Raw genomic sequence first — 25,740 nt, 5'->3', positions numbered from 1 at the left:
GGCCCACCAGGTCCTATTTTGAGGCCCTCGGTATGTTTATCATAATCACAAAAGTAAAATAAAATTGTTTTGATCATATGTCTCTTTATCTATAAATTACAATATTATTATTAAAACTTAGCCAAAAGGAAAGATTTATAAAGTGTTTTATCTCATGCAAAATTGTCATTTCTTTAATAAGAAGAAATTAACTATTCTTTCTGCGGCCCTCCAAGTACCTACAAATCCAAAATGTGGCCCTGCAAAGGGTTTGAGTTTGAGACCACTGATATATAACAAGGCAAACACTTTGGTCAAAAAAAGCAGTGTTCAACCAAAGTTAGACTCCCAGATAAGAAAAGGTGGATTTTATCTGGTCTTTACCCATGAAAAATCCTGGCTTTGTTCAGCTGATTTACATGTTACTGGGATGAGGGATGGTGTATAAATGTAATAAAACACAGATAATGTAAGATAAGTTCCTTTGTATTTCTGAAAATAATAAAACCAATAGCATCCTCCTCTCCCATCAGTTCAGAATGTGGGCTCCAAGTTTCACACCAGTAATTTATTCTTACAGAAATATCTTGTCCTTTGTCTTACATTTTTTTAATGCATTTAGTGTATTGAGCCCACGGAAGTCTTTGTATGCTCCTGTTGGGCCACCGTGTTTTAGATTCTTCTGTTTGATTTTACCTCTGTTTCAGGGTTTTAAAGACAACCTTCATGCCTTGTTTTGCTTGGCTGAGAATTCAGTTGGACCCAATGCAACTAGACCTGATGACATTCATATGCTGTACTCTGGAAAGTAAGCATGGGCTCGCTCAGCAGTTTAGTTTCCACTAATTACTGGTACTCTCCTCCCACCAAATAGATTTTCCAGGAATATCTTTCCTTAAAAGGAGGTATAAAAAACCTAACTGGCCTAGTTGGACAGGCAGGAAATCCTGCTGAATCTCTCAAACGTCCTGAAGTCCTTTTTAGATGTGTACTGATTCTGAAAGCCAAGAATATTTTTTTTTCTCTTTCTTTCTTTAGCCTGTCATCCCAGTTAAGTCCAAGAAACCATTCACAATCAGTTATAGAAAATAAATCAAAGTAAACAAACTGGTTCAACCTATTTCAAACCTATAACCCATAAAAATGATCAACTAAACATTAAAACAAAATCATAAATACAGAATAAAATTTACCAAAAATTACAATTTGGATAATGTCTTTGTATTGGTCCATGGTGCACCTCACCCTGAGTATTGCATTGAGTTCTAGTCACCTTATCTCAAAAAAGATATAGTAAATTAGAAAAGGTTCAAATAAGAGTGACTAAGATGAAAAAGGGGATGGAACTCCTCTCGTATGAGGAAAGACTGAAGAGGTTAAGGCTCTTCAGTTTGGAAAAGAGGTGGAGGAGGGGAGATATGATTGAAGTCTACAAAATCCCGCAGGTACAAAAGGATCAATTTTTTTTTTTTTACTCCATCAAAAATTACAAAGACTAGGGGTTACAGGAAAATACTTTAATAACCAATAGGAGGAAATATTTTTTCACTCATAGTTAAGCTCTGGTTTTGAAAAAAGGTTTGGACAGGTTCCTGGAGGAAAAGTCCATAGTCTGCTATTGAGTCAGACATGGGGGAAGCCACTGCTTGCCCTGGTTTGGTAGCATGGAATGTTGCTATTTGGGTTTTTGACAGGTATTTGTGACCTGGATTGGCCACTGTGAAGACAGGATACTGGGCTAGATGGACTATTAGTTTGACCCAGAAAGGCTGTTCTTATGTCATCTAGCTGAATTGGGAATTTATATTCTTCTTGTCTCCCAGAATCCGTGGTACTCTTTCAAAATATTACTTATCCCAGGACAAGCAGGCAGGTATTCTCACTAGTGGGTGATGTCATCCGACAGAGCCCCGATACGGACATCTTGCAAGCATGTCTTGCTTGAAGAAACTCAGAAGTTTCGAGATGCCCGCACCGCGCATGCGCCAGTGCCTTCCCGCCCGATGTACCGGGCGTGTCTCCTCAGTTCTTTTCTTTCCGCGGAGCTGAGAAGTTATCTTCATTCTGCGCTGACTGAATTGAATTTCAGTTTTTCTTTGCCTTCTTTACCCGCGTTTTAGTTTATTTCTTTGAATTTCTTTCGTTTTTACTTTCTTTTTAAAAAAAATAAATAAATAAAAGTTAAAATTATTTCTTCCGGCGGTTCGGCCGGGCCGGCCTCGTGGCTGCGGCCTACCGCTTTCGACCTTTCAGCGTCGATTTTCCGGCCTATGTCCCGGCCAATCACCGGTTTTAAAAAGTGCAGCAAGTGCCAGCGTGCGATTTCGTTAACGGACCCGCATCGACGCTGCCTGCAGTGTCTTGGTCCGGAACACGTTCCGAAATCGTGCCGGCCTTGTTCCACGCTCACTGCGCGCTCGTTTAAGAGGCGTTGCTTGCTTTGGGAGTCGATGTTCAAGATGGAGACTGCCAAGGATCTATCTGCTTCTACGTCTGCTGAGGTTTCGCCGGTCCGCTCGAAACCTGCATCGACGACTCCCGCATCCAGCATCGTGAAGCCAGCATCGTTTACACCGGCTACGGCTTCAACTTCAGCTGTGGCGCCTGCCTCCGTCTCCTCGGTTCAGGTACCGCCTTCCACTGTCCCTCCCGTGGTCATCAAAGTGCCCAAAGCTAACAAGCAGAAGCACTTGGCCACGAAGGAACGCGAAGACCGTGCAGGAGGACCCCCTTTCGGTGCGGATCCCTCCATATCGGCTTCGCTTCGATCCCTGCTAGAAGCTCAGTTTGTCCAGCTTATGCAGACTATGGGACCCCGGCTTATCGCCAACATCCAGGGTGAAGTCCGGGCACCGGTTTCAGGGGGCGGTCCGCCCCCTCCCCCTCCTCCTCGCCGTTCGATCTCGCTGCTCGACGAGGGGGATTGGCGGAGGGCGGCGGAATCCTCCAGAAGGGCTTCCCTTCCTGATATGCCACCCTTAGAGCCCATCACACCTCCATGCCAGCAGGGTGCTGGGGCAGCCCCTGATACTCGGAGTCCTGGGCATACTGCATCGCAGGAAGAGTTCTTCCGCACTCCATACCAGACTTGGGTGGCGCTGCGTGAGTCCGCATCCTTACCACCTCTGCGGTCCACCGCATCGAGCCCCATCCATTCCTTAGAGGCTTCAGGGGATCGTGCGATGCACAGAAGATCTCGCTCCCCATCCCGTCACCGGGAGGGGCATCGATCTCGACACTCATCTCGACACTCCTCACGTCATTCGGAGGTGTCTCCGCAGAAAAAGATGCAGCGTTTGGGATACTCATCGTCAGATGTATCCCCGCCGGAGGGACCAGAGTATGAGGAACCATCTACCTCCTATTCTCCATGCCGGTCTCAGCTCTCCCTGGACCCGGAGGCTTCCACTTCATCTAGTCCGTCTCGGCGGCCGGCCTTGGCAGACCAATTGTCTTTCTCATCTTTTCTCCGACAGATGGCGGATGACTTGGATGTGACTTTGGACACTGGGTCTAAATATTCTAAAGAGTATTTGGATACTATGCATTTGCCTCACCCTCCAGCGGAGACTCTTCGGCTTCCTTTGCATAAATTGCTGGACCAGACTTTCATGCGCTGTTTTGAGACACCGTATTCTATCCCTGCGGTTCCCAGTAAGCTGGATGCTCGATACCGCATCGTTCACCACAAGGGGTTTGAGGGGGCTCAACTTTCTCATCAGTCCCTTCTTGTCGAGTCTTCTCTCAAGCGGTCTCACCCTTCCCAGGTTTACGCTTCGGTGCCTCCGGGCAGGGAGGGGAGAACGATGGACAAGTTTGGTAGACGTGTTTACCAAAACTCGATGATGGCGACTCGAGTGCTCAATTACAATTTTTTCTTCTCATCATATTTGGATTTCTTCTTGCCGGTACTCCGCAAGTTCATCCCTTTCATCGATGCTCAGGCTCGTTTCCAGTTTGAGGAGGTGGTGGCGACCCTGTCCCAGTTGCGGCTGCAGCTGATGCAATCCTCCTACGATTCCTTCGAGCTCTCGGCACGGGCTGCGGCCTGTTCAGTCGCCATGTGTCGCCTGGCCTGGCTTCGCACTATTGATATGGATCCGAACCTCCAAGACAGGCTGGCTAATGTGCCTTGTGCGGGAGCGGATCTGTTCGATGAGTCTATCGAGACTGTTACTAAAAAGCTTTCGGACCATGAGAAGTCTTTTCAGTCTATTCTGCGTCCTAAACCGAAGCCTCAGCAGCCTCGTCCTTCTAGACCGCCTCAAATCTACCAGAGGCGTTATCAACCGAGGCAGGCTCCCCAAGCGAGACAGCCTGCGAAGAGGCAGCCTCCACAGAAGACTCAACAGAAGCCTCAGATGCCGGCTGCACCCAAGGCTACTCAGCCTTTTTGACTCTCTTCCAGGGAGCATAACCGACGTTCTGTCTTCCCCTGTTTTTCCCATAGGGGGTCGACTCCACCATTTTTATCATCGATGGGAGTCGATCACCTCGGACCTTTGGGTCCTTACCATCGTAAGAGAGGGATACTCTCTTCATTTCCAACGGGTCCCCCCGGACCACCCGCCAAGAGAGTATCCTTCCAACTCGACGCAGACCACTCTTCTTCTACAGGAGGCGCAGGCTCTGCTTCGGCTTCGAGCCGTCGAGCCGGTGCCAGTAGATCAGCAACACCAGGGGTTCTACTCCCGGTACTTCTTGGTTCCGAAGAAGACGGGCGATCTGCGTCCCATTTTGGACCTTCGAGTCCTCAACAAGTTTTTGGTCAAGGAGCGGTTCCGCATGCTGACCCTTGCTTCTCTCTACCCCCTACTCGAGCAGAACGATTGGTTATGCTCTCTGGATCTCAAGGAGGCCTACACTCACATCCCGATAAATCCGGCCTCCCGCAAGTTTCTCAGATTTCGGGTGGGACATCTACATCTGCAGTATCGAGTGCTTCCATTCGGCCTTTCCTCGTCTCCCAGAGTCTTCACGAAGTGTCTGGTGGTGGTGGCCGCGGCACTCCGGAACATGGGTCTTCAGGTGTTTCCATACCTCGACGACTGGCTCATCAAGGCACCGTCGGCTCCAGAGGTCATTTCGGCGACCTTGACTACAATTTCTTTTCTGCAGAGTCTGGGCTTCGAGATCAACTTCCCCAAATCACATCTTCAGCCCACCCAGTCTCTCCCCTTTATCGGGGCTGTTCTGGATACCATTCAACTTCGAGCATTCCTTCCTCCTCAACGCATGGATGCTCTCCTTCTACTCTGCCAGTCGGTGTCTTCTCGCCCGTCCATCTCGGCGAGACACATGATGGTCCTCTTGGGCCACATGGCCTCTACAGTTCATGTGACGCCTTTTGCCAGACTACATCTCAGAATTCCTCAATGGACCCTGGCATCTCAATGGACTCAGGTGTCCGACCCGTTGTCCCGTCACATTGTCATCACTCCTGCTCTACGGCAGTCTCTTCTCTGGTGGATGACCTCTTCGAATCTATCCAGAGGTTTGCTGTTTCACTCTCTTCCCCACCAGAAAGTTCTCACGACCGATTCATCGAACTATGCATGGGGGGCCCATCTGGATGGTCTACGAACTCAGGGGTTCTGGACCCCTGCGGAACGACTCCATCAAATCAATCTTCTGGAGCTCAGAGCCATCTTCAATGCTCTCCAAGCTTTTCAGCATCTGCTTCACGACATGGTGGTCCTTATTCGCACAGACAATCAGGTCGCCATGTATTATGTCAACAAGCAAGGGGGCACGGGCTCGGCCCCTCTTTGTCAGGAAGCTCTTCGAGTCTGGGATTGGGCGGTTCGCCACAACACCTTCCTCAGAGCTGTCTACATTCAGGGGAAAGACAACGTCTTGGCAGACAAATTGAGTCGTCTTCTCCAGCCTCACGAATGGACGCTCCATTCCAAACCCCTTCATCAGATCTTCGCTCAGTGGGGAACGCCTCAGATAGACCTCTTTGCAGCCCCCCACAACTTCAAACTGCCTCAGTTTTGCTCCAGGATCTACACTCCTCTCCGCCTCGAGGCAGATGCCTTTCTACTGGAGTGGGGGAATCGCTTCCTATATGCGTTTCCTCCCTTTCCTCTCATTCAGAAGACTCTGGTCAAGTTGAGATCAGACCATGCCACCATGATTCTGATTGCTCCTCGGTGGCCCAGACAACCTTGGTACTCCCTTCTACTTCAACTCAGCAGCAGGGAGCCAGTACTTCTTCCAGTGTTTCCTTCACTACTTACTCAACATCAAGGTTCACTACTTCATCCCAACCTGCAGTCTCTTCACCTGACAGCTTGGTTCCTTTCAACATAACTCCTCACCAGTTCTCTCAAGCAGTGAGGGAGGTCTTGGAGGCTTCCAGGAAGCCTGCCACTCGACAATGCTATTCCCAAAAATGGACTAGATTCTGTTCCTGGTGTATTTCCAATGCCACGGAACCTCAGCGAGCTTCCCTTTCTTCTGTATTGGACTATCTTCTACACCTGTCCCAGTCTGGTCTCAAGTCTACCTCTATACGAGTCCACCTGAGTGCTATTGCGGCTTTTCATCAGCCTCTACAAGGGAAACCTTTGTCTGCTCATCCTGTGGTTTCCAAATTTATGAAAGGGCTTTTTCATGTCAACCCTCCTATCAAACCTCCTCCTGTGGTTTGGTATCTCAATGTTGTCCTGTCTCATCTTATGAAGCCTCCGTTTGAACCTCTCAACACGGCTCCACTTAAGTATCTCACCTGGAAGGTGGTTTTTCTGGTGGCCCTCACGTCAGCTCGTCGGGTCAGTGAGCTTCAGGCCCTAGTGGCGGATCCACCGTTCACTGTATTCCATCATGACAAGGTGGTTCTCCGTACTCATCCAAAATTCTTGCCTAAAGTGGTCTCTGAATTTCACATCAACCAATCCATCGTGCTTCCAGTGTTTTTTCCAAAGCCTCATTCTCATCCTGGGGAATCTGCTTTGCACACTCTGGACTGTAAACGTGCTCTAGCTTTCTACTTGGATCGCACAAAGCCACACAGAAATGCTCCTCAACTTTTCGTCTCCTTTGATCCAAACAAGTTGGGACGACCGGTATCGAAGCGCACCATCTCTAACTGGATGGCGGCTTGTATCTCTTCCTGCTATGCCCAGGCTGGATTATCCCTTCCCTCTAAGGTCACAGCCCATAAGGTCAGAGCAATGGCAGCCTCGGTAGCCTTCCTCAGATCGACACCGATTGAGGAGATTTGTAGGCTGCCACTTGGTCCTCGGTTCACACATTCACCTCTCATTATTGTCTGGATACTTTCTCCAGACGGGATGGACAGTTTGGCCAAACAGTGTTACAAAATTTGTTCTCTTAAGTTGCCAACTCTCCCACCATCCCATTGGGGTTAGCTTGGAGGTCACCCACTAGTGAGAATACCTGCCTGCTTGTCCTGGGATAAAGCAATGTTACTTACCAAGTTTCCAAGTTTATTAATTTTTAATATCCCGACCATAAACCAAATATCTGGCCGGTTAACAATATAGTTTAAAAAAAAGGGGGTAAAAGGGAAGAATGGATAAAATATTTAAGTGAAACATGAATGACAAAACAAGACAGACTTGACTGTGAGGATAATAAGGGAGGAGGGGAAAAAGTTACATTTAATAAGAAGAAAAGGGAAGAATGGGTAGGGGAAAAAACGTGAAGGTAAGGGCGTATTGTAGTAATAATTGCTTGCAAGAGGAGAAAGAATAGAAATAAAAGAGAAGAGAGAGAAAATGGATAGAAGAAAATCTAGGTTCGGTTATAAGCGTCATGAAATAAGAAAGTCTTTAGACAAGATTTAAATTTAACAAGTTGTTGTTCGTCGCGGAGGTATTGTGGCAAGGAGTTCCATAATGTAGGAGCAGTTACGGCAAAATTTGTTTTGCGAGTGTAATAGAAATCTTTTAGAGGGGGGATGAAAAGAAGTTTTTGATCAGAGGATCTTAGAGTGCGGGAGGAGCATTGAGGTATCAGGAGTTTGTCAAGGAATGAAGGTTGATGAGATTGTTTAATTTTAAAGCAGAGTAAGATGATTTTATAGGTGATACGGTGGGTGATAGGGAGCCAGTGAGCTTCTTTTAAGAGTGGAGTAACATGGTCAAATCGGCCTTTTTTATAAATAAGTTTTATTGCAGTATTTTGTAATAATTGAAGGCGACGTAATTCTTTTTGGGGAAGGCCATTGAGAAGGGAGTTACAATAATCTAGGTGGGAGATTACTAAAGAATGAGTCAATACTGTAATAGAATCAGTGTCCAAGATAGAAAGTAGGGATCGAATAATGCGCATTTTGAAGAAGCAGACTTTAACGATTGAACTGATATGATCATGGTAAGTGAGATCTCTATCAATAATAACCCCTAAAAGTTTAATTTTACTTTCCATGGGAAGTGGAATAGATTTAATAGAGATAGTTCCTAATAGAGTTTCAGAAGTTTTAATTGGAAGAAGAAGACCACAGGATTTCTCGATGTTAAGAGAGAGCTTGTGTGTATAGAGCCAATCATATATGTTATCTAATTTATTGTTTATATCTATTATTTCTGAAATGTTGGTGGTGTTGATTGGATGAAGGAGTTGTATATCGTCTGCGTATGCAAAAATCGTAAATCCTATTGATTGGGCTAAAGTAAGAAGGGGGGAAAGAAAAATATTAAATAGCAAAGGAGATAGAATTGACCCTTGAGGGACTCCGAAAGTTTGTGGTAGGTTTGGCGAAGTTTCGTTTTTAAGGTGGACTTTAGAGCAGCGATTGTGAAAGTAAGATATAAACCAAGAGAGTGCAGAGCCGGTAATGCCGCAGTCTTTAAGTCTTGTGATAAGAAGAGGGTGGTCAATAGTATCAAAGGCTGCGGATAAGTCAAGAGAAACTAGAATAGCTGATTTTTGATGATCATGGTAGTATTGTATAGTGGAAGTTAGGCCTAATAATGATAGTTCTGTAGAGTGTAAAGATCGAAACCCTGTTTGGCAGGGATGTAAAGCATGGGTTTTTTCGAGAAATTCTGTCAGTTGAGAATGAATGATTTTTTCTGTAAGTTTGGAGATTAGAGGTAAATTAGAAATAGGACGATAGTTTTTGGGGAGAGTGGAGTCTAGGTTATGTTGTTTGAGCTTTGGAACAATTAGAGCTGTTTTCCAAGAGGATGGTACTAAGTTATCAGAAAAAGATTTTGAAATCATTTCCCAGATGAATGGGCCAAAAAATGAATAGAATTTTTTAAGAAGTATAGGAGGGATACTCTCTAGAAGATTGTTGGGGGAGTTTAAGGATTGTAGAATGGGAAATAATTGAGTTAGAGATGGCATTTTGAAATTAGAACAGGAGCTGAAAGATAGTTGAGTAGGATCATTGAGGGTTTGAATAGAAGTAGATGGTGATGATGGTCCAAGATGAGATCTAATGTCTTTAATTTTAGAGTCAAAGAATAATGATAATTCATTTGCGGATGGTAGAGTAGATATAGGTAGGTTTTGTTTTTTTTTGGAATATTTTGAAAGTGATTGAGCTAGGCTGAAGAGTGTAGAAGAGTTACGAGTGGTAGAGATAAGTTTAGAAAAGTATTCTTTTTTTGTTTGTTGAATAGTTTTTTTATAGTGGAAGGCTTTTTCTTTAAAAAGATTGAGAAAGTTGTTTTGTCGTGTTTTACGCCATTTGTTTTCTATCGATCGAAGTTGTCGACGGAGAAGAATCAGTTGTTCATTGTACCAAGGTTGATGTAGTTTTTTTGAGTATTGATTAGAGAGTGGTTTTTTTATAGTTTCTATTTTTGGTGCCAGAGAATCTAGCAGTGATTTTGTGGATGTTTCCCAGAGAGAAGATTGTTCGGTGATAGAAAGAGAGGAAAAATCTTTAATATTTAGGTTAAAGGAGGTCTGAATAGTAGATAAAGTTATATTATTAATATTGCGGGTGTTGAAATTATTTTAATTTTGCTGTTGAACATGAATGGGATGGGTTGGAGTATCGAGTTGACAGGTAATTAGAATGTGGTCTGACCAAGGTATTGAATGGTATTGAAATTTTTGGAAGAGCTGCATATTAGAGGTTGGACAGAAAATATTATCAAGAGTATTACCAGCAGAATGGGTAGGCATAGAAATGAGGGGAGATAGTGATAGGTCAGAAGTCAAGGTTAGAAGTTCAGACGTATTGTAATGATTAGGGGAATTGAAATGGATGTTAAAATCTCCAAGGATTATAGAGTCAGGATAAGTGATATTAAAATCAGATATAGTAGAGATGAGAGCAGAGAGTGAAGTTTTAGATACTGGAGGGGGGAGATAAGTAAGAAGAAAGTTAAGAGGAGAGGGGAATTTTATAGAGAAGTGAAGAGTTTCAGTTGGGGCAGTAGAAAATATAGATGGAGTATTAGACTGTAGAGGGATTGAAGAGTGATAGATAACAGCTAAACCACCTCCCTTTTTGTTTAGGCGAGGTTGGAAGATTGATTTATAGTTGAGAGGACAGGCTTGAGTAATGTAGGCATCTTCTCCCTCTGTTAGCCAAATTTCTGTAATACATAATATTTGAAGATTGTGTTGGATTATGATATCGTGAATTAAATGATATTTATTTTTTATGGAACGAACATTTACCAATCCTATATTAAGTTTAGGAGGGGAATTATGTTGATTAGAATGTAACGGATGGAGATGGAGAATGTAACGGTACGGAAATAAGGTGTCTTAGCTGTGTTTCGTTTTGGGTAAAATTGAGAGTGAGTTTGGGTGGTCTGCGACCCCATATGGTAGGGATAGCAGACATTGTTCCTGGATAGGAGGATGAGGGAGTGGGGAGATTGGAGTGAGGAAGAAGAAGATTTAAAGGAAATATAATTAGGAAAAGATATATAACAGTTGTTATCCAGGGACAGCAGACAGCAGACAGCTATTCTCACGTCCCACCCACCTCCCCTGGGTTGGCTTCTCAGGCTAGCTACCTGAACTGAGGAGACACGCCCGGTACATCGGGCGGGAAGGCACTGGCGCATGCGCGGTGCGGGCATCTCGAAACTTCTGAGTTTCTTCAAGCAAGACATGCTTGCAAGATGTCCGTATCGGGGCTCTGTCGGATGACATCACCCACTAGTGAGAATAGCTGCCTGCTGTCCCTGGATAACAACTGTTACGGTAAGTAACATTGCTTTCTGTTGCTAAATTGTGATACACTGCCTATAGGTACTGTCAACTGTATGCAATATTTTGTTATGTGAATAAAAATGTGCTTCATCGCCTCTTTCATACCATGAGTAACAGGAAGCTGATTCTGAGGAAGACTACGTACGAGGAGTTGAGAAAATGAATGCTATATTTCACAGAACTCTCGTATCATATTTTTCTTGAGCTTCCAATTTATGGCTTTTGATGTATTTTGTGTGCTGCGCTATGTCAGTGCTGAATTCATTCCGCTAAAAGTGGCCACAGGCCCAGTTATAGCTGATGCTCATTCACCTCTGCTGCATATTAGATTTTATTGCAGATATTTTAATGCCACACACTTTAGTGAAATCTGCCTCGTGCAGAAGATGGATATGGTGGAATATCAAATCTAGCTGATTAAATAGAACCAGGATCAATCTTTACATTTTCTTTTGATTTCTAATAGCTTCTAAGGCAGGCTTGTCTAACCTACAGCCAGTGGGCCAGAACCCGGCCTACCAAGTGGGTTTTTTTCTGGCCCTCGGAAGCTTGGCAATTCTTATGGTGCTTACAGCCGGATTCCTGCTTCCCCACCATGACTCTGCTCTCTGTGGGTCATGCTTGCAGAGAGCCGAGTCGTGGTGGGGAAGCAGGAATCCCGCTGTAGTCGAAGCCAGATGAAGAAAATGAAAATGGGCGAAGGCTGATGCAGGGGGGTTTACAAGAGTGAGAGAACCAAGTGCATAACCAAAAGTGGGCTGTGCATGTGGGTGGAGCATGGTTGTGTCATGGGCATTTCACCATACGATGTACATAGCTTATAGAATACTGTTGCACGGACTGAAGGTCCAGCTAAACATGGCAACTTAGGCCTAAGTTTGGGGGCAGCAAAGCAGCTTTGTTTTTGTATTCTGCAGCGGGTTAGGTGCACCTCAACACCGTTACGGAATTGGAGCTAATTGCTCCTCTTTTTTGGTCACAGTTTTATAGACTTGCCCCTTTTGTGTCCGTAAACTTTAGGATTCAGGCAGAACTCTCTCCAGTCTGTTAGCACTACCAGTTACAATTGATATACACTATTTGACAGCAGCTTGAGCCAGCTGGAGCTAAGGGTGTGGCCAGGGCACAAACAGCCCCTCCCAACAACATCAACTGACCAAGCTCAGGGTGCACATGTACCAGATTCTGGAAGCTGCCAGGTCACCAAGCCCGGCCAAGGATTAACGCTGCTGATAAATAGGAGAGAGTTTAAAACTGGAAGTAATGTAATGTAATTTATTTCTTATATACCGCTAAATTCCGTTAGGATTCTAAGCGGTTTACAGAAAATAGACAATAAAAATAAGATAAATAAATAAAGAATAGGTACTTTGAAATTCCCTTACTGTCCCGAAGGCTCACAATCTAACTAAAGTACCAAAGAACAAACAAATTAGCAAAATAATAGAGAGGAAAATAAAGATAGAGGAAAAAATGAGATATGAAGCATCCTAACAAGAATACATTGAACTCTCAATACCATACTGTTAAACAAAACGTACATTCCAAAATAATAATGTAATGGAAAGAAACTAATTAAATAGAAAATAATTTTAAGAATTAAATCAAATATAGAAATGTAAAAAGAAAAATAAACATTAGAAGTGAGGAAAAAAGAAAAGGTAGAGGAAGGCATATGAATAGTATGGAAAGGGAAACAGTTAAACAATAGAATTCTAAAAAAAATTTTAAATGAAAACTAAACAAATAGACATGTAAATCTGTCTTGCGGGGGGTTTCAGTGCGCTTCGCCCGCCCCCCTTTTTTAGCAGATGCTAGAGCTGTTGGTTTTATTCAGGGGGGGTTTGGAGGGGCCCTTCTCCTTGAGGATGGTCTCTCTTCTCCTGCGCAGGGCCGGGCTCCAGCGGCCGGGCACATCGATCTGCTGCAGGAGCTGCCGGAAGACCTCCAACACCTGCCGGTTCTCCTTGGCCGAGGCTTCCACGTGGAGGCCGCCCCACTCCCCCTCCACTGTGGCCAATGCTTGCTGGGCCGAGACCTTCCTCTTTGCCTCCCGGTCCACCATTGTTGTCCACCACCACGACGGGGGGCAGCCGGTCCTCTCGCAGGGCCGCGATCTCTGCCTTCAAGTTCTGGACACTCTCTAGGGACTCGGTGTCCTCGATCGAGTAGACTAGGGCAAAGGCGTCGCCGCGGCGGATGGAGAGCTTCCGCATGGCCGGGAATGATTAACTGCCGCTGGTGTCCAGTAAATTAGCTCATGGCACTGTTCTTCCAATGTAGTCAGAAGTCCAAAGGAGCAGAAGGAAAAACAATCAGGGTTTTTATCTGAATGTAGATTATTATTATTCTAGTTTCAGGTGTTGAGATTTGTTTCTTGTTGTAGAACAGTTGAAATCAACAATACTGATGCAGAAGGCAGACTGGTGCTAGCAGACGGTGTTACTTATGCCTGTAAAGACCTAGGAGCTGATATCATTGTCGATGTAGCCACTCTCACTGGAGCTCAGGTAAAAGGGGAAAACAAAGCTGTCTAAGCCATTCCTGATTATCTGTCACTGAATGCCGGCCTTTTCACTATTGCAGTTTCTGCCAACAGACTCTGTGTCTTTTTCCCCTCTCTGCATCTTGGTCATGTCATAATAACAGAAATGGGATGCTGCATTTTACCTCTAGAAAAATTCTGTGCTGCTGAAAAGCCACTGCTAAATTTGGTTTTGAAGGATATTGTAATGATATTGTATAAAAGGGAATTTAGGTTACTATATGATAATTGCACAGAGGATGTATCTAAAGGGCTTTGGACAAGTTTCTGGAGGAAAAAAAAAATATAATTTTTTTTTAAAACTTTATTTAGTTTTTAATGCCAACAAAAAGTGCAATACAATTTATATACAAATAATGATAATCAACCAAGCACTTATAATCAATCAGTATCTATATAAAAGATAAAAATTCCCTCCCCTATCCATCATTACCATCAGGAATAATACCAAAACAAAAGATATACCCCCCTTCTTTAGCACTCTCCAGACCAGTAGAGGTTAATCTTTACGAATGGGTATATATCCAATCATGACCAGCAGGTGGAGACTGAAAACAAAACTTTGGGACAGTATATACTATCCTCCCTTCTCTATTTCCCTCAGTCTTCTTTCAGTCTCCAGCAGGTGTTGATGTGATCTGTACCCATCTCCCTTGGTAGGGCTGTTGGAATTTGTTTAGGGGGTTTATTGTCCCTGTTTTTGGCCGGACGGAGCTTGGGCGGACTCTGTTTGGGGGTTCGTCCGACCTCGGGGGTGTCAAACCCGGCGGGTCTCGAGCGGGGTCCCTCCCCCCACTTCCTCCACCTCCCCACATTTTTTTAGAGGAGCCTCAGCAGTAAGCCTTGCCCCCTAAATCAAGCAAGGCATATTGCTTAGAGAGCCTGTGGAGTCTGTTCTGTAAAAAAAAAAAAAAAAAATCCTGAGGTAGTGCTGGTCTGGAGGGTTGTTTCCCTTTAAGAAAACTGTATTTTACTGTATTTTTTCAACTAACCGGCACTTTTTTACAGCTAGGTCGCGTATGGAGCAATGAGCACTTCTAAAGGGAAAAAGTGCTCATTGTGCTCCAGACGCGAGGCACTCGCGGCCGGCCTGTGCAAGCGGTGTTCAGGCCGGTGCGGTGGAGGAGCTCCGTCAGCAGCGGCTGCAGGCGCCCAGAGCTCCCCGCCGATGGTGCCTCGCGAGTCGGCAGGGAACGGTGGGGAAGCCCGGTCTTCTCCGTCCGCCCACGGAGGGATTCCCCGAGCCGCCGACGGTCGGGTTTTGGAGGATTCCCTCTCAGCTGATTTTTTGACAGCTGATGCCGGCTTGCCTGCTTTAGCGGCTGAGACTGTTCAGGTCTCTCAGCCGCTACAGGCTATGGAGGGAGCTTTTTTGGCGGGAAAACCGCCATCTTCTCTGTCTGGCCCCTCCATTTTGTCTTCCACCTCAGGTGACCTTCCCCCTGTTTTGACTATGCAGGGGCAGGTTTCTGCTGGGTCCCCTGCTGTGGCAGGGAGTCCCTTGGGACCCTCGGGGGGTTTTTCTCCTGATCTCTTTTTTTCTTTATGCAGAGCCTATTTTCAGGCAGCTGGGGGTCCCGGTTGCGCCCAGGGGGTTTCGGGGGGTGGGGTTTCCTCCGCGCTCCCTGCGGCTTTGCCTCTCTCGTCTGGCGTGACGTCCCCTCCGCCGCCTCCCTTGTCCAAGCGTCCGCGGGTGTCGTGGGACGAGGATTTGTGGTCGGAGGAACGTGTCGGTCTGGAGGAGGACCTGGACCCTTCTGAGGAATTCCAGGACCCTCTGGAGGGGACGGAAGCTGGCGGCGGGTCGTCGGGTTTCCCGTTCTCCAGTGAAGAGGCGTCCGTGGTGCGCCTTTTTCAGAGAGATGAGCTGCCTGACCTTATTCAACAGGTTTCTTCGGTTTTGCGTTTTGAGGACGCGCCGCCGGAGACTCCGCGTGTGGGGGACCCTCTGTTACGGGTATATGCATCAGGATATTCGGGATATTATTCTGGAGCAGTGGAAAACGCCGGAGACGCCGTTTCGGCTGGCGCGCAGCATGGCTCGCCTGTATCCCATTCCAGATGGGGATCGGGCTACGTTAGCTTCGCCAGTCGTTGATGCGGTGGTCTCGGCAATTTCCAAGCGGCATACCGTGCCTGTTGAGGGCGGTTCTGCCTTGCGGGACTCTGAGGAGCGCAAGTTGGAGAACATCCTTAAGCAAAATTTTCAGGTCTCTGCTTTTGGGGTCCAGGCGGCTATTTGTGGGGGACTGGTCGCTCGCGCTGTGTTTCGGTGGGCGGAGCGTGTCTTGGATCGAGAGTCTGATGACTGGTCTCTGGTGGATCAGGAGGTAGCGAAGATTGAGATGGCTGCCTCATTCCTCTCAGATGCTCTATATGACTTGGTGCGGATCTCGGCTAAGTCTATGGCTTTTGGCGTGGCCGCAAGGCGTGTGTTGTGGCTGCGCGCTTGGGCGGCGGATGCTGCGTCCAAAGCTAAGCTTACTAAATTTCCCTTTCGGGGGTCGTTTTTATTTGGAGAGGACTTGGATAAGTTGATTCAGACTCTGTCGGACTCGAAAGTTCCTCGTCTGCCGGAGGACCGTGCCCGCCCTGCGTCTCGGGGTGGTGCGGCCCGGGGGCGTTTGCGGGAATTTCGCAAGTATCGCCCTGGGCGTGGGGCTGCTTCTTTCCAGTCTCCGGGGTTTTCCCGGGGTCGGTTCTTCCAGCGCATGCAGCCCTTTCGGGGGGCCCGTCGGGGAGCAGGGAATCCCTCCGCCGGTTCCCCCGCTTCCCGTCCTGCACAATGACGCCTTGCCGGCGCCCCCTTTGGTTCCGGTGGGGGCCTGGCTGCGCGACTTTTTCCCCAAATGGGCCGAGATCACGTCCGATCAGTGGGTCCTGGAGGTGGTGCGGGACGGTTATGCCCTGGAGTTCGCCCGCTCTCTGCCGGACTTTTTCCTCGCTTCTCCATGTCAGACTCCTGGGAAGACGCAGGCTTTTCGCCAGACTCTTCAGCGCTTGCTAGATCTCAGGGCAGTTGTTCCAATGCCCCCTCCGGAGTGGGGCACGGGCAGGTACTCCATTTACTTTGTGGTGCCCAAGAAGGAGGGGACCTTTCGGCCCATCCTCGATTTGAAAGGGGTCAACAGGGCTCTCAAGATTCCCTCTTTCCGTATGGAAACTCTGCGGTCGGTCATTCTGGCGGTTCAGCCGGGGGAGTTTCTCACTTCTCTCGATCTGACGGAGGCCTACTTGCATGTTCCCATTCGGGCCTCTCATCAGCGTTTCCTGCGCTTTGCGATCTTGGGTCGGCACTATCAGTTCTGTGTGCTTCCCTTTGGGCTGGCCACGGCTCCCCGGACGTTCACCAAGGTGATGGTGGTCGTCGCGGCAGCCTTGCGGTCGGAGGGCATCCTGGTACACCCCTACCTGGACGACTGGTTAATTCGGGCAAAGTCGTTGCAGGAAAGCTCCCGGGTTACGGCTCGGGTGGTGGAGTTTCTCCGGTCGCTGGGCTGGGTGGTCAACCTTTCCAAGAGCCGGTTGGTCCCAGCTCAGCGTCTGGAGTACCTTGGGGTGCTGTTCGACACCTCCTTGGGGAAGGTCTTCCTCCCAGAGGCCCGGGTGAGCAAATTGCAATCTCAGATTCGCCTGCTTTTGGCGTCCCGGTGTCCTTGGGCGCGAGATTTCCTCCAGGTCTTGGGGTCGATGGCGGCGTCCCTGGACGTGGTGAGGTGGGCGCGGGCCCACATGCGTCCTCTCCAGTATGCTCTGCTCTGGAGGTGGTCTCCCCAGCGGCACGGGATGGATGTTCCGGTTCCCCTGCGAGGCTTGGCGCGCTGCAGTCTGCGTTGGTGGCTCCAGACCCCTCACCTAGTTCAGGGGGTGGGTCTGGATCTTCCGCAGTGGACGGTGCTCCTTACGGATGCGAGTCTCCTGGGTTGGGGGGCTCAGTGTCTGGGTCACTCAGCTCAGGGTACCTGGTCCGTGGAGGAGGCCTCCTGGTCGATCAACGTGTTGGAGACCAGAGCGGTCCGGCTGGCGCTGTTGGCTTTCCACTCCCTTTTGTTGGGCAAGTCGGTCAGAGTCCTGTCGGACAATGCCACGGCGGTGGCTTATGTCAATCGTCAGGGGGGCACCAAGAGCACTCAGGTGGCGCAGGAGGCGGCTCGGCTCTTGGTTTGGGCGGAGTCGCATCTTCTGGACCTCTCGGCCTCTCACATTGCCGGGGTAGAGAACGTTCAGGCGGACTTCCTCAGTCGTCACTTCTTGGATCCGGGAGAGTGGTGTCTCGGCGCCGTGGCGTTTCAGTTGATAGTGCGGGCTTGGGGGCAGCCCCTGATGGATCTGATGGCCACAAGTGGCAACGCCAAGGTACCCCGCTTCTTCAGTCGTCGCAGGGACGGTCTGGCAGAGGGTCTGGATGCTCTGGTCCAACCGTGGCCAACGGAGGGGCTGTTGTATGTGTTCCCTCCTTGGCCATTAGTGGGCAGAGTATTGCTTCGCATTGTTCGCCACCCGGGGCTGGTGGTTTTGGTGGCTCCGGATTGGCCTCGTCGTCCGTGGTATGCGGATCTGGTGAAGCATCTGGTGGCGGATCCTCTTCCTCTGCCTCTCGTGTGCGATCTTCTGACGCAGGGTCCCATTCCCATGTTCGACCCGTCTCCCTTTTGTCTTACGGCTTGGCTCTTGAAAGGGGCCGCCTGAGTAAGAAGGGATATTCACTTTTGGGGTCCCGGAGGCTTTCTACCTCTCGGGCTTACGTGCGGGTTTGGCGTCTTTTTGAGGAATGGTGCTGGGCGCGGGGAGTGGTCTCTTTTCGCGCTTCCCTGCCTAACATTCTAGAGTTCTTGCAGGATGGCCTGGATAGAGGCCTGGCTTGGTCTTCTCTCCGGGTTCAACTGGCGGCCCTGTCGGCTTTTCGGGGGCTGGTGACAGGTCAGCGTTTGTCGGCCATTCCTGATGTGATTCGCTTTCTTCGGGCGGCCAAGTTGCTCAGGCCTCCCATAAGGCCCTCGTTTCCCTCTTGGGATCTCAATCTGGTTCTCTCGGTTCTGGTGCGCCCGCCTTTCGAGCCGTTGGATGGCTGTTCTTTGAAGGACCTTACGCTGAAGTCTGTCTTTTTGGTGGCCATTACTTTTGCTAGGCGGGTTTCTGAGCTACAGGCTTTCTCTTGTAGGGCTCCCTTCCTGGAATTTTCGAGGGAGCGGGTTGTTTTGCGGCCTGTTCCTTCCTTTCTGCCGAAAGTAGTTTCTCCTTTTCATGTCAATCAATCGGTGGTCCTCCCGGTCTTGGGTAGTCGGGAGGGTTCTTCTGAGCAACGGCAGCTGCGCAAGTTGGATGTCGGTCGGGTCCTCCGCACTTATGTGCAGCGGACCCGGGATTTTCGGAGCTCCGATCATCTCTTTGTCCTTCTGGCGGGTCCTCGTCGGGGGGCTGGAGCTTCTAAGGCTACTATTGCGCGATGGATCAAGGAGACGATTGCTTCCGCTTATCTTCTGAGTCAGAAGCCGGTTCCGGAGTTTCTCAAGGCTCATTCCACTCGGGGTCAGGCGGCTTCTTGGGCTGAGTCGTCGCTCGTGCCTCCGGTGGATATTTGTAAGGCTGCGGTTTGGTCCTCCTTGCATTCATTTGTTAGGCATTATCGGGTAGATGTTCAGGCGCGTCGGGACGCGGTGTTCGGTGAACGTGTTCTGGTATCGGCCCTTCGGGGGTCCCGCCCGTGAGAGGGACTGCTTTGGTACGTCCCATTCGTAAAGATTAACCTCTACTGGTCTGGAGAGTGCTAAAGAAGGAGAAATTAGGTTCTTACCTGCTAATTTACTTTCTTTTAGCTTCTCCAGACCAGTAGAGGTCCCCACCCTGTCTGTTGTTGTTGTTGTTGGGGCTGTTTCGCGGGCAGTTTTTTGTTTTTTGCTGCGGGTTCTAGTATTTTTCTAGGGCTGGGGAGAATTAAAGAACAGCGGCTGTGGCTCGGCTGGCTTAGCTGACGAGCTGTGGGGACATTTTCCTTCGGGTATTTCTCCTCTGCATTTTCCAACAGCATTTGGGTATGTTATTTGTTACTCCTGTTTGGAGTATTGTTTTCTTTCTGTTTTCCAGTTCTTGGTTCTGCTTGGCTATTCGGCAGACTGAGGGAAATAGAGAAGGGAGGATAGTATATACTGTCCCAAAGTTTTGTTTTCAGTCTCCACCTGCTGGTCATGATTGGATATATACCCATTCGTAAAGATTAACCTCTACTGGTCTGGAGAAGCTAAAAGAAAGTAAATTAGCAGGTAAGAACCTAATTTCTCCTTCCCGCTCCCACCCCCCCACCCCCCCTGGATGTGTGGGTGAAAAACTCTTAAAAACTTATTAACAGAATAAACATGAGGGAAGCCACCACTTGGGATCTACCTTTATTAAGTACTAGTGTCCAAGTCGGGCTACTGAACTTGATAGCATTTTGGTCTAACTTGTTCTGGTATATTTTATGTCTACCAACCAGATCAAAGATTAGTATACTGTGCTGGTTGGTTAGTTTGGTTTAGTCATTGTGTGAAAGCTTGTGTCTTTTGCCCGAAGGGTCACATAAGGTGAAACAGCAGTATGCTCCTTTGTTCTTCCCTGTGCTTCCCTCATTCAATCAAGAAGCCTTAGGGTAATTCACTCACAGACCTCAGCGGTGCAGCCAGTATGAGTATTAGACTTTTTCACATACGACAGGGGTGTCAAAGTCCCTCCTCGAGGGCCGCAATCCAATCGGGTTTTCAGGATTTCCCCAAATGAATATGCATGAGATCTATTTGCATGCACTGCTTTCATTGTATGCTAATAGATCTCGTGCATATTCATTGGGGAAATCCTGAAAACCTGACTGGAATGCAGCCCTGACATATGGCATATCAGCACCAAAATCGTCATTGGTCTCATTTATAAATATGCTTTAGATATAGTTTCTCAAAATAATTTAGAGTATTCCCTGAATGGAAATCTTTAAATAATCATTATAGCTTAGAATTCCTATGTTTCCAGGCAGATTTTCTGGGACACCAGGCCGCAAAGTGGTATAAAATTTTATCTAATTATTTGAATAAGAAACCTAAAAATGGATTAAGAGATATTTGGAGCATTGAGATTAAGCACCAGATTAATGCATTTCAATGGCCACGTACTTGGTCTTGGAGAATTAAAGGTACAATGTCGGCATCTATGGTTTTTCTTGTTGCATAGAGCATTCTGGACCCCTACTAGATTACAAAAATTAGATTGCTCTAAGTCTAATAGGTGCTGGCATTGTAAAATTGAAATTGGAACTTTAGATCATCTTTTATTTTATTGTCCATGTATTCAGGCATTTTGGTTATCAATCTGGGATCAAGTTAATCTTTTAATGGAAAATCATGTGGCATTGTCATATGATACAGTTCTATTTGGAATGTGTATGAGATCTAAAAGCCAAATATCTGCAGCAAATAATAAGCTTCTGATGATCCTTACAGGTGTGGGGATACAACAAATAACACTTAATTGGAAGAATTGTTCTAGACTAAATTACAGTTTCTGGTGGAACTCAGTGTGTCATCTGTACAAAATGGAAAGGTTAATTGCAGTACAAAATGGTTATTTTAATAGATTTCAGGATGTGTGGGGGCCAATAATAAAATATTATAATGATTAATGTTAATTTATTATTCTTTTTCCTTATGTGATAATTGAAGGAAGGGAGGGGTGGGGGAATTAGGGAGAATTGCATATATGTATTGCATATTTTTAAATGATTAATATTCATATGAATTTTATTATTTGTGTATGGTTAGGGGAGGGGGGTGGGATATAAAGCTTTTAGATACACATTGTGATGGAATTTTCAAGTGATAATGTATTATGATAGTTTATATTTAATGTACACTTGATGTATGTATTAAAATGAATAAAGATTTGGAAAAAAAAAAAAAATTTAGAGTAGACAAAATGAGACCAGTGAAGATTTTGGTGCTGATATGCTGTATGTGAAAAAGTCTAATACTCATACTGGCTGCACCGCTGAGGTCTGTGAGTGAATTACCCTAAGGCTTCCTGATTGAATGTGTGTAATCCTAGCCTTAATAGAGAATATTAATGAAAGTTTATAGCCAGCTGTTGCCTGTGCTTATACAGACACCTTTTGTTTAGTTACAGTAGATCGGTTATGATTGCACTGGCAGTGAGCTCATAACCTGTGAATGTTCACATACTATTTTTGCATACTTTGGGGGGGAAAATTCTAAAACTAACGCCTAAATTTAGGCATTAGTAGGCGCCTAGGTTAATTGAAGAATGCCATTAGAAATAAAAAAAAAATGGTGAGCTTGAAGCACCTATCTGGCTGCTGCCAGAAGGATGCTGGGCTATATAAAAAGAGTCGTAGTCAGTAGAAGGAAGAAGGTATTGATGCCCCTGTAGAGGTCATTGGTAAGGCCCCACTTGGAGTATTGTGTTCAGTTTTGGAGACCGTATCTGGCGAAAGACGTAAGAAGACTTGAGGCGGTCCAGAGGAGGGCGACGAAAATGATAGGAGGCTTGCGTCAGAAGACGTATGAGGAGAGACTGGAAGCCCTGGATATGTATACCCTAGAGGAAAGGAGGGACAGGGGAGATATGATTCAGACGTTCAAATACTTGAAGGGTATTAACGTAGAACAAAATCTTTTCCAGAGAAAGGAAAATGGTAAAACCAGAGGACATAATTTGAGGTTGAGGGGTGGTAGATTCAGGGGCAATGTTAGGAAATTCTACTTTACGGAGAGGGTGGTGGATGCCTGGAATGCGCTCCTGAGAGAGGTGGTGGAGAGTAAAACTGTGACTGAGTTCAAAGAAGCGTGGGATGAACACAGAAGATTTAGAATCAGAAAATAATATTAAAGATTGAACTAGGCCAGTTACTGGGCAGACTTGCACGGTCTGTGTCTGTGTATGGCCTTTTGGTGGAGGATGGGCAGGGGAGGGCTTCAATGGCTGGGAGAGTGTAGATGGGCTGGAGTAAGTCTTAACAGAGATTTCGGCAGTTGGAACCCAAGCACAGTACCGGGTAAAGCTTTGGATTCTTGCCCAGAATAGCTAAGAAGAAAAAAAAAAAAATTTTTTTAATTGAATCAAGTTGGGCAGACTGGATGGACCATTCGGGTCTTTATCTGCCATCATCTACTATGTTACTATCAGCGCCTGAATAAAAGGCACCAAAATCGCACTTATATAGGTGCTTTAGGCCGCCGAACGCCAAAGTAGGCAAAGCCAACGCCGGGAGTGGTGTTAGGTGGCCTAAGGCGCCTATGTAGGCATGATTCATGCAAAGATCAATGCTAGAAATATAGGTCCAGAAAACCCTGTCCTACATTTCCGGTGCTTATCTTTCCTGTAGGCGCGATTCTGAAATCAGCACTGATGCGTGATTGGCGGCTGGTTTTAACCCTTTAATTGGCAGATGGTGAAACGGCTGCTTTATGTAACTTGATGTTGAACGAGAGCAACAGGCATTTGGAGATGCAGATCTCCCATAAGAGCCATAGAAGACACAACGTTGCTTCTGTGCAACAATGCCAAATATAGGGTTAAGGCAGCCACCGATATCGGTGCCAGTTATAAAATCTGGTTCTTTCTCATGTCAGAGGAGACCACATTAAATTGGCATATGTCCTTAACACTCCGTTTAGAATGCTATTTCATAAACACTGTGCTGTACTTCTATACTCAAATAAAATATGTCCCTGCCGTGGAGAGCTTACAGTCTGTGGGTACCTGAGGCAGTGGCAGTTACTTTTAGAAGGATTTGAACCCTAGTTCTAAGTCCATTGCTCTAACTGCTCCCCCTCCCCAAGCAAGGTACAACAGTAGCCTAGAAGTTAGTCCTCATTGTTTTTATGACGAGCCATGCTACAAAAGAAATTCTCAGTATAAACCTTTGCATATATTTACTGACTGCACTTGTAAGCACTCTTCTGCTTCTTTCCTTAACCAGGGAATAGCCACTGGGAAGTACCACGCTGCAGTCCTCACAAACAGTGAAGAATGGGAGGTGGCATGTGTGAAGGCTGGTAGGAACTGTGGAGACTTAGTCCATCCTCTTGTGTATTGCCCAGAGCTGCACTTCAGTGAATTCACTTCTGCAGTAGCAGATATGAAGAACTCCGTGGCTGTACGTTTCTTTTAGGGTCATACATTTTCAGGAAAATGTGCATGTCTTGCATCTAACGTTCTTCATGTCCACAGGGGGAAAGAAATAATGAGTTGTCGATCCAACTTTAAGAAGATCATTTTAGGTCTCTCACTAATTTGGACATTTTGAGATTATATAGAAAGTGCTTCTGAATTCAAGAGAAATATAGATTTGTAATGCTTAAGCAACCAGAAAATAGGTTGAATGTTTCTAATGTAATTCAGAATCTCAGATACAGTTCAATTATAGTGACTTGAGCATCTAATGCTCCTAAAAATGTTAGCAGGCATCAGAAAGATATTCAAAATTAAAAAGATAAATGAGAAACAAGAAAGTGAAATCTGTAATTTGGTTAAACCCTGACTGAGGTTGTCATCTCCAGAAATTAAATACAACTATTTATCACACACTTACTAACTTAAGTAAAAACAATTTTTAAAAATGTTAAACCCAGTAATGATGAATTGATTGCATCTCTTGACCAGTTTTGCAAAGCCTTGAAATGTACCGTTCAGCCAGAGCAGAAAGTAACTAACACCATCTACCTTTTTTAAGACGATTCCCTAAGCATTTTCCCATAAACAGAATAGAGAAAAGGCTCAGGAAATCTGGCTCTTAAATAGAAGTCACGTGCTTTGGCAGATTCTTTAATAGTCTTAGAGGGACCACTTTTTCTCCTTTATTTTCTAGGAAGAAGGTTACTGCTCGAATAACATTTGTGTTATTAAATTTCCAAAAATTGAAAAGAGGCTGTTAATTTTGATGTGGCTTTCTGTTATGGGAGCTGTCCAGATGATGGTGCTGAATAGCAGTGAAATGCAAAGAGAACTGCAGACAAATGTACAAGGATGCAGGCTAAATTTACTGAAACAAAATTTGTGAATGCGGTTAATGTTACCACCTTGAACCAAACCAAAGGACCCGACACGGTCTGTGTTTCGGTAAACACGCCTTCTTCAGGAGTCCCAGGTGGATATGGCATCAGATAGAACGGCAAACTAAAAACTGTGATGGAGTTGGTCAAGCTGCTGCTTTTTATGCATAGGCTAAGTTTTTAGTTTGCCGTTCTATCTGATGCCATATCCACCTGGGACCCCCTGAAGAAGGCGTGTTTACCGGGTCCTTTTGTTTGGTTCAAGGTGGTAACATTAACCGCATTCACAAATTTTGTTTCAATAAATTTAGCCTGCATCCTTGTACATTTGTCTGCATTTCTCTTTGGTTTGTGCTTCACTAACTGCAGACTGTGTTGGTTCTCTTCTCTTGTTTTTTTTAACTTTTATTGGTCATTCTTGCATTTATCTCAAACTTTCCTCCTTAGTTCAAGATGAGTGACCCTCAAATACTTTGTATTGATTTGAATTTAGGTATAATGTTAATCTTTCCTAGATGAGTTAAAATTCAGATACAATAAGCAGGCCCTGCCCTTGAAGGAGTTTACAGTGTTGTATGGGACTTATTTACTAATAAAGCACACTAGCGTGCACTAACATTAATAACACACTTCACTAAATCTAACTCTAAGCTGGTATCTAGAGCAATGGAATTTATTTAACAAGAGCAGCAGGATTTTAACCCTGGCTACTCTGGTGCTTTGATAAAGTAAAGTTGCTCCTGTAAGGTACCTGTGAATCAGACACAGCTGCTGTGAATGAACAATCTCTTTATGTACTTTCAGGACCGGGATAACGCTCAGAGTTCCTGTGCTGGACTTTTTATTGCTTCTCACATTGGTTTTGATTGGCCAGGCATTTGGGTCCACATTGATATAGCTTCACCAGTGCACGCTGTGAGTATCAGCTACTTCTGCCTTTGCATCAGTTGTCATAACACTGGGAGAGTAAACAAAAGACTGATGGAACGGTGGCTTCTGTGTACTCCCTGCACCCTGTGTCCTGGTGCC

The 25,740-nt window shown here is 46.2% G+C and overlaps 1 protein-coding gene across 1 annotated transcript in view; it reads left to right on the top strand.

Annotated features, from left to right (window-relative positions):
• The window catches only part of NPEPL1 (aminopeptidase like 1), a 55,262-nt gene that overhangs the window by 28,058 nt on the left and 1,464 nt on the right, over window positions 1-25,740 (top strand). Inside the window, exons 8-11 of the mRNA XM_033963423.1 lie at window positions 687-787; window positions 13,520-13,643; window positions 23,640-23,816; window positions 25,516-25,626. Coding sequence (XP_033819314.1) covers window positions 687-787; window positions 13,520-13,643; window positions 23,640-23,816; window positions 25,516-25,626 — 513 coding nt within the window. The remainder of the gene's footprint in view (window positions 1-686; window positions 788-13,519; window positions 13,644-23,639; window positions 23,817-25,515; window positions 25,627-25,740) is intronic.

The sequence above is a fragment of the Geotrypetes seraphini genome, chromosome 11 (genome assembly GCF_902459505.1).
Source record: "Geotrypetes seraphini chromosome 11, aGeoSer1.1, whole genome shotgun sequence".
NCBI classification, from domain to species: Eukaryota; Metazoa; Chordata; class Amphibia; order Gymnophiona; family Dermophiidae; genus Geotrypetes; species Geotrypetes seraphini.
Note: the sequence above shows the minus strand (reverse complement) of the source record. Positions and strands in the feature narration are given on the sequence as shown.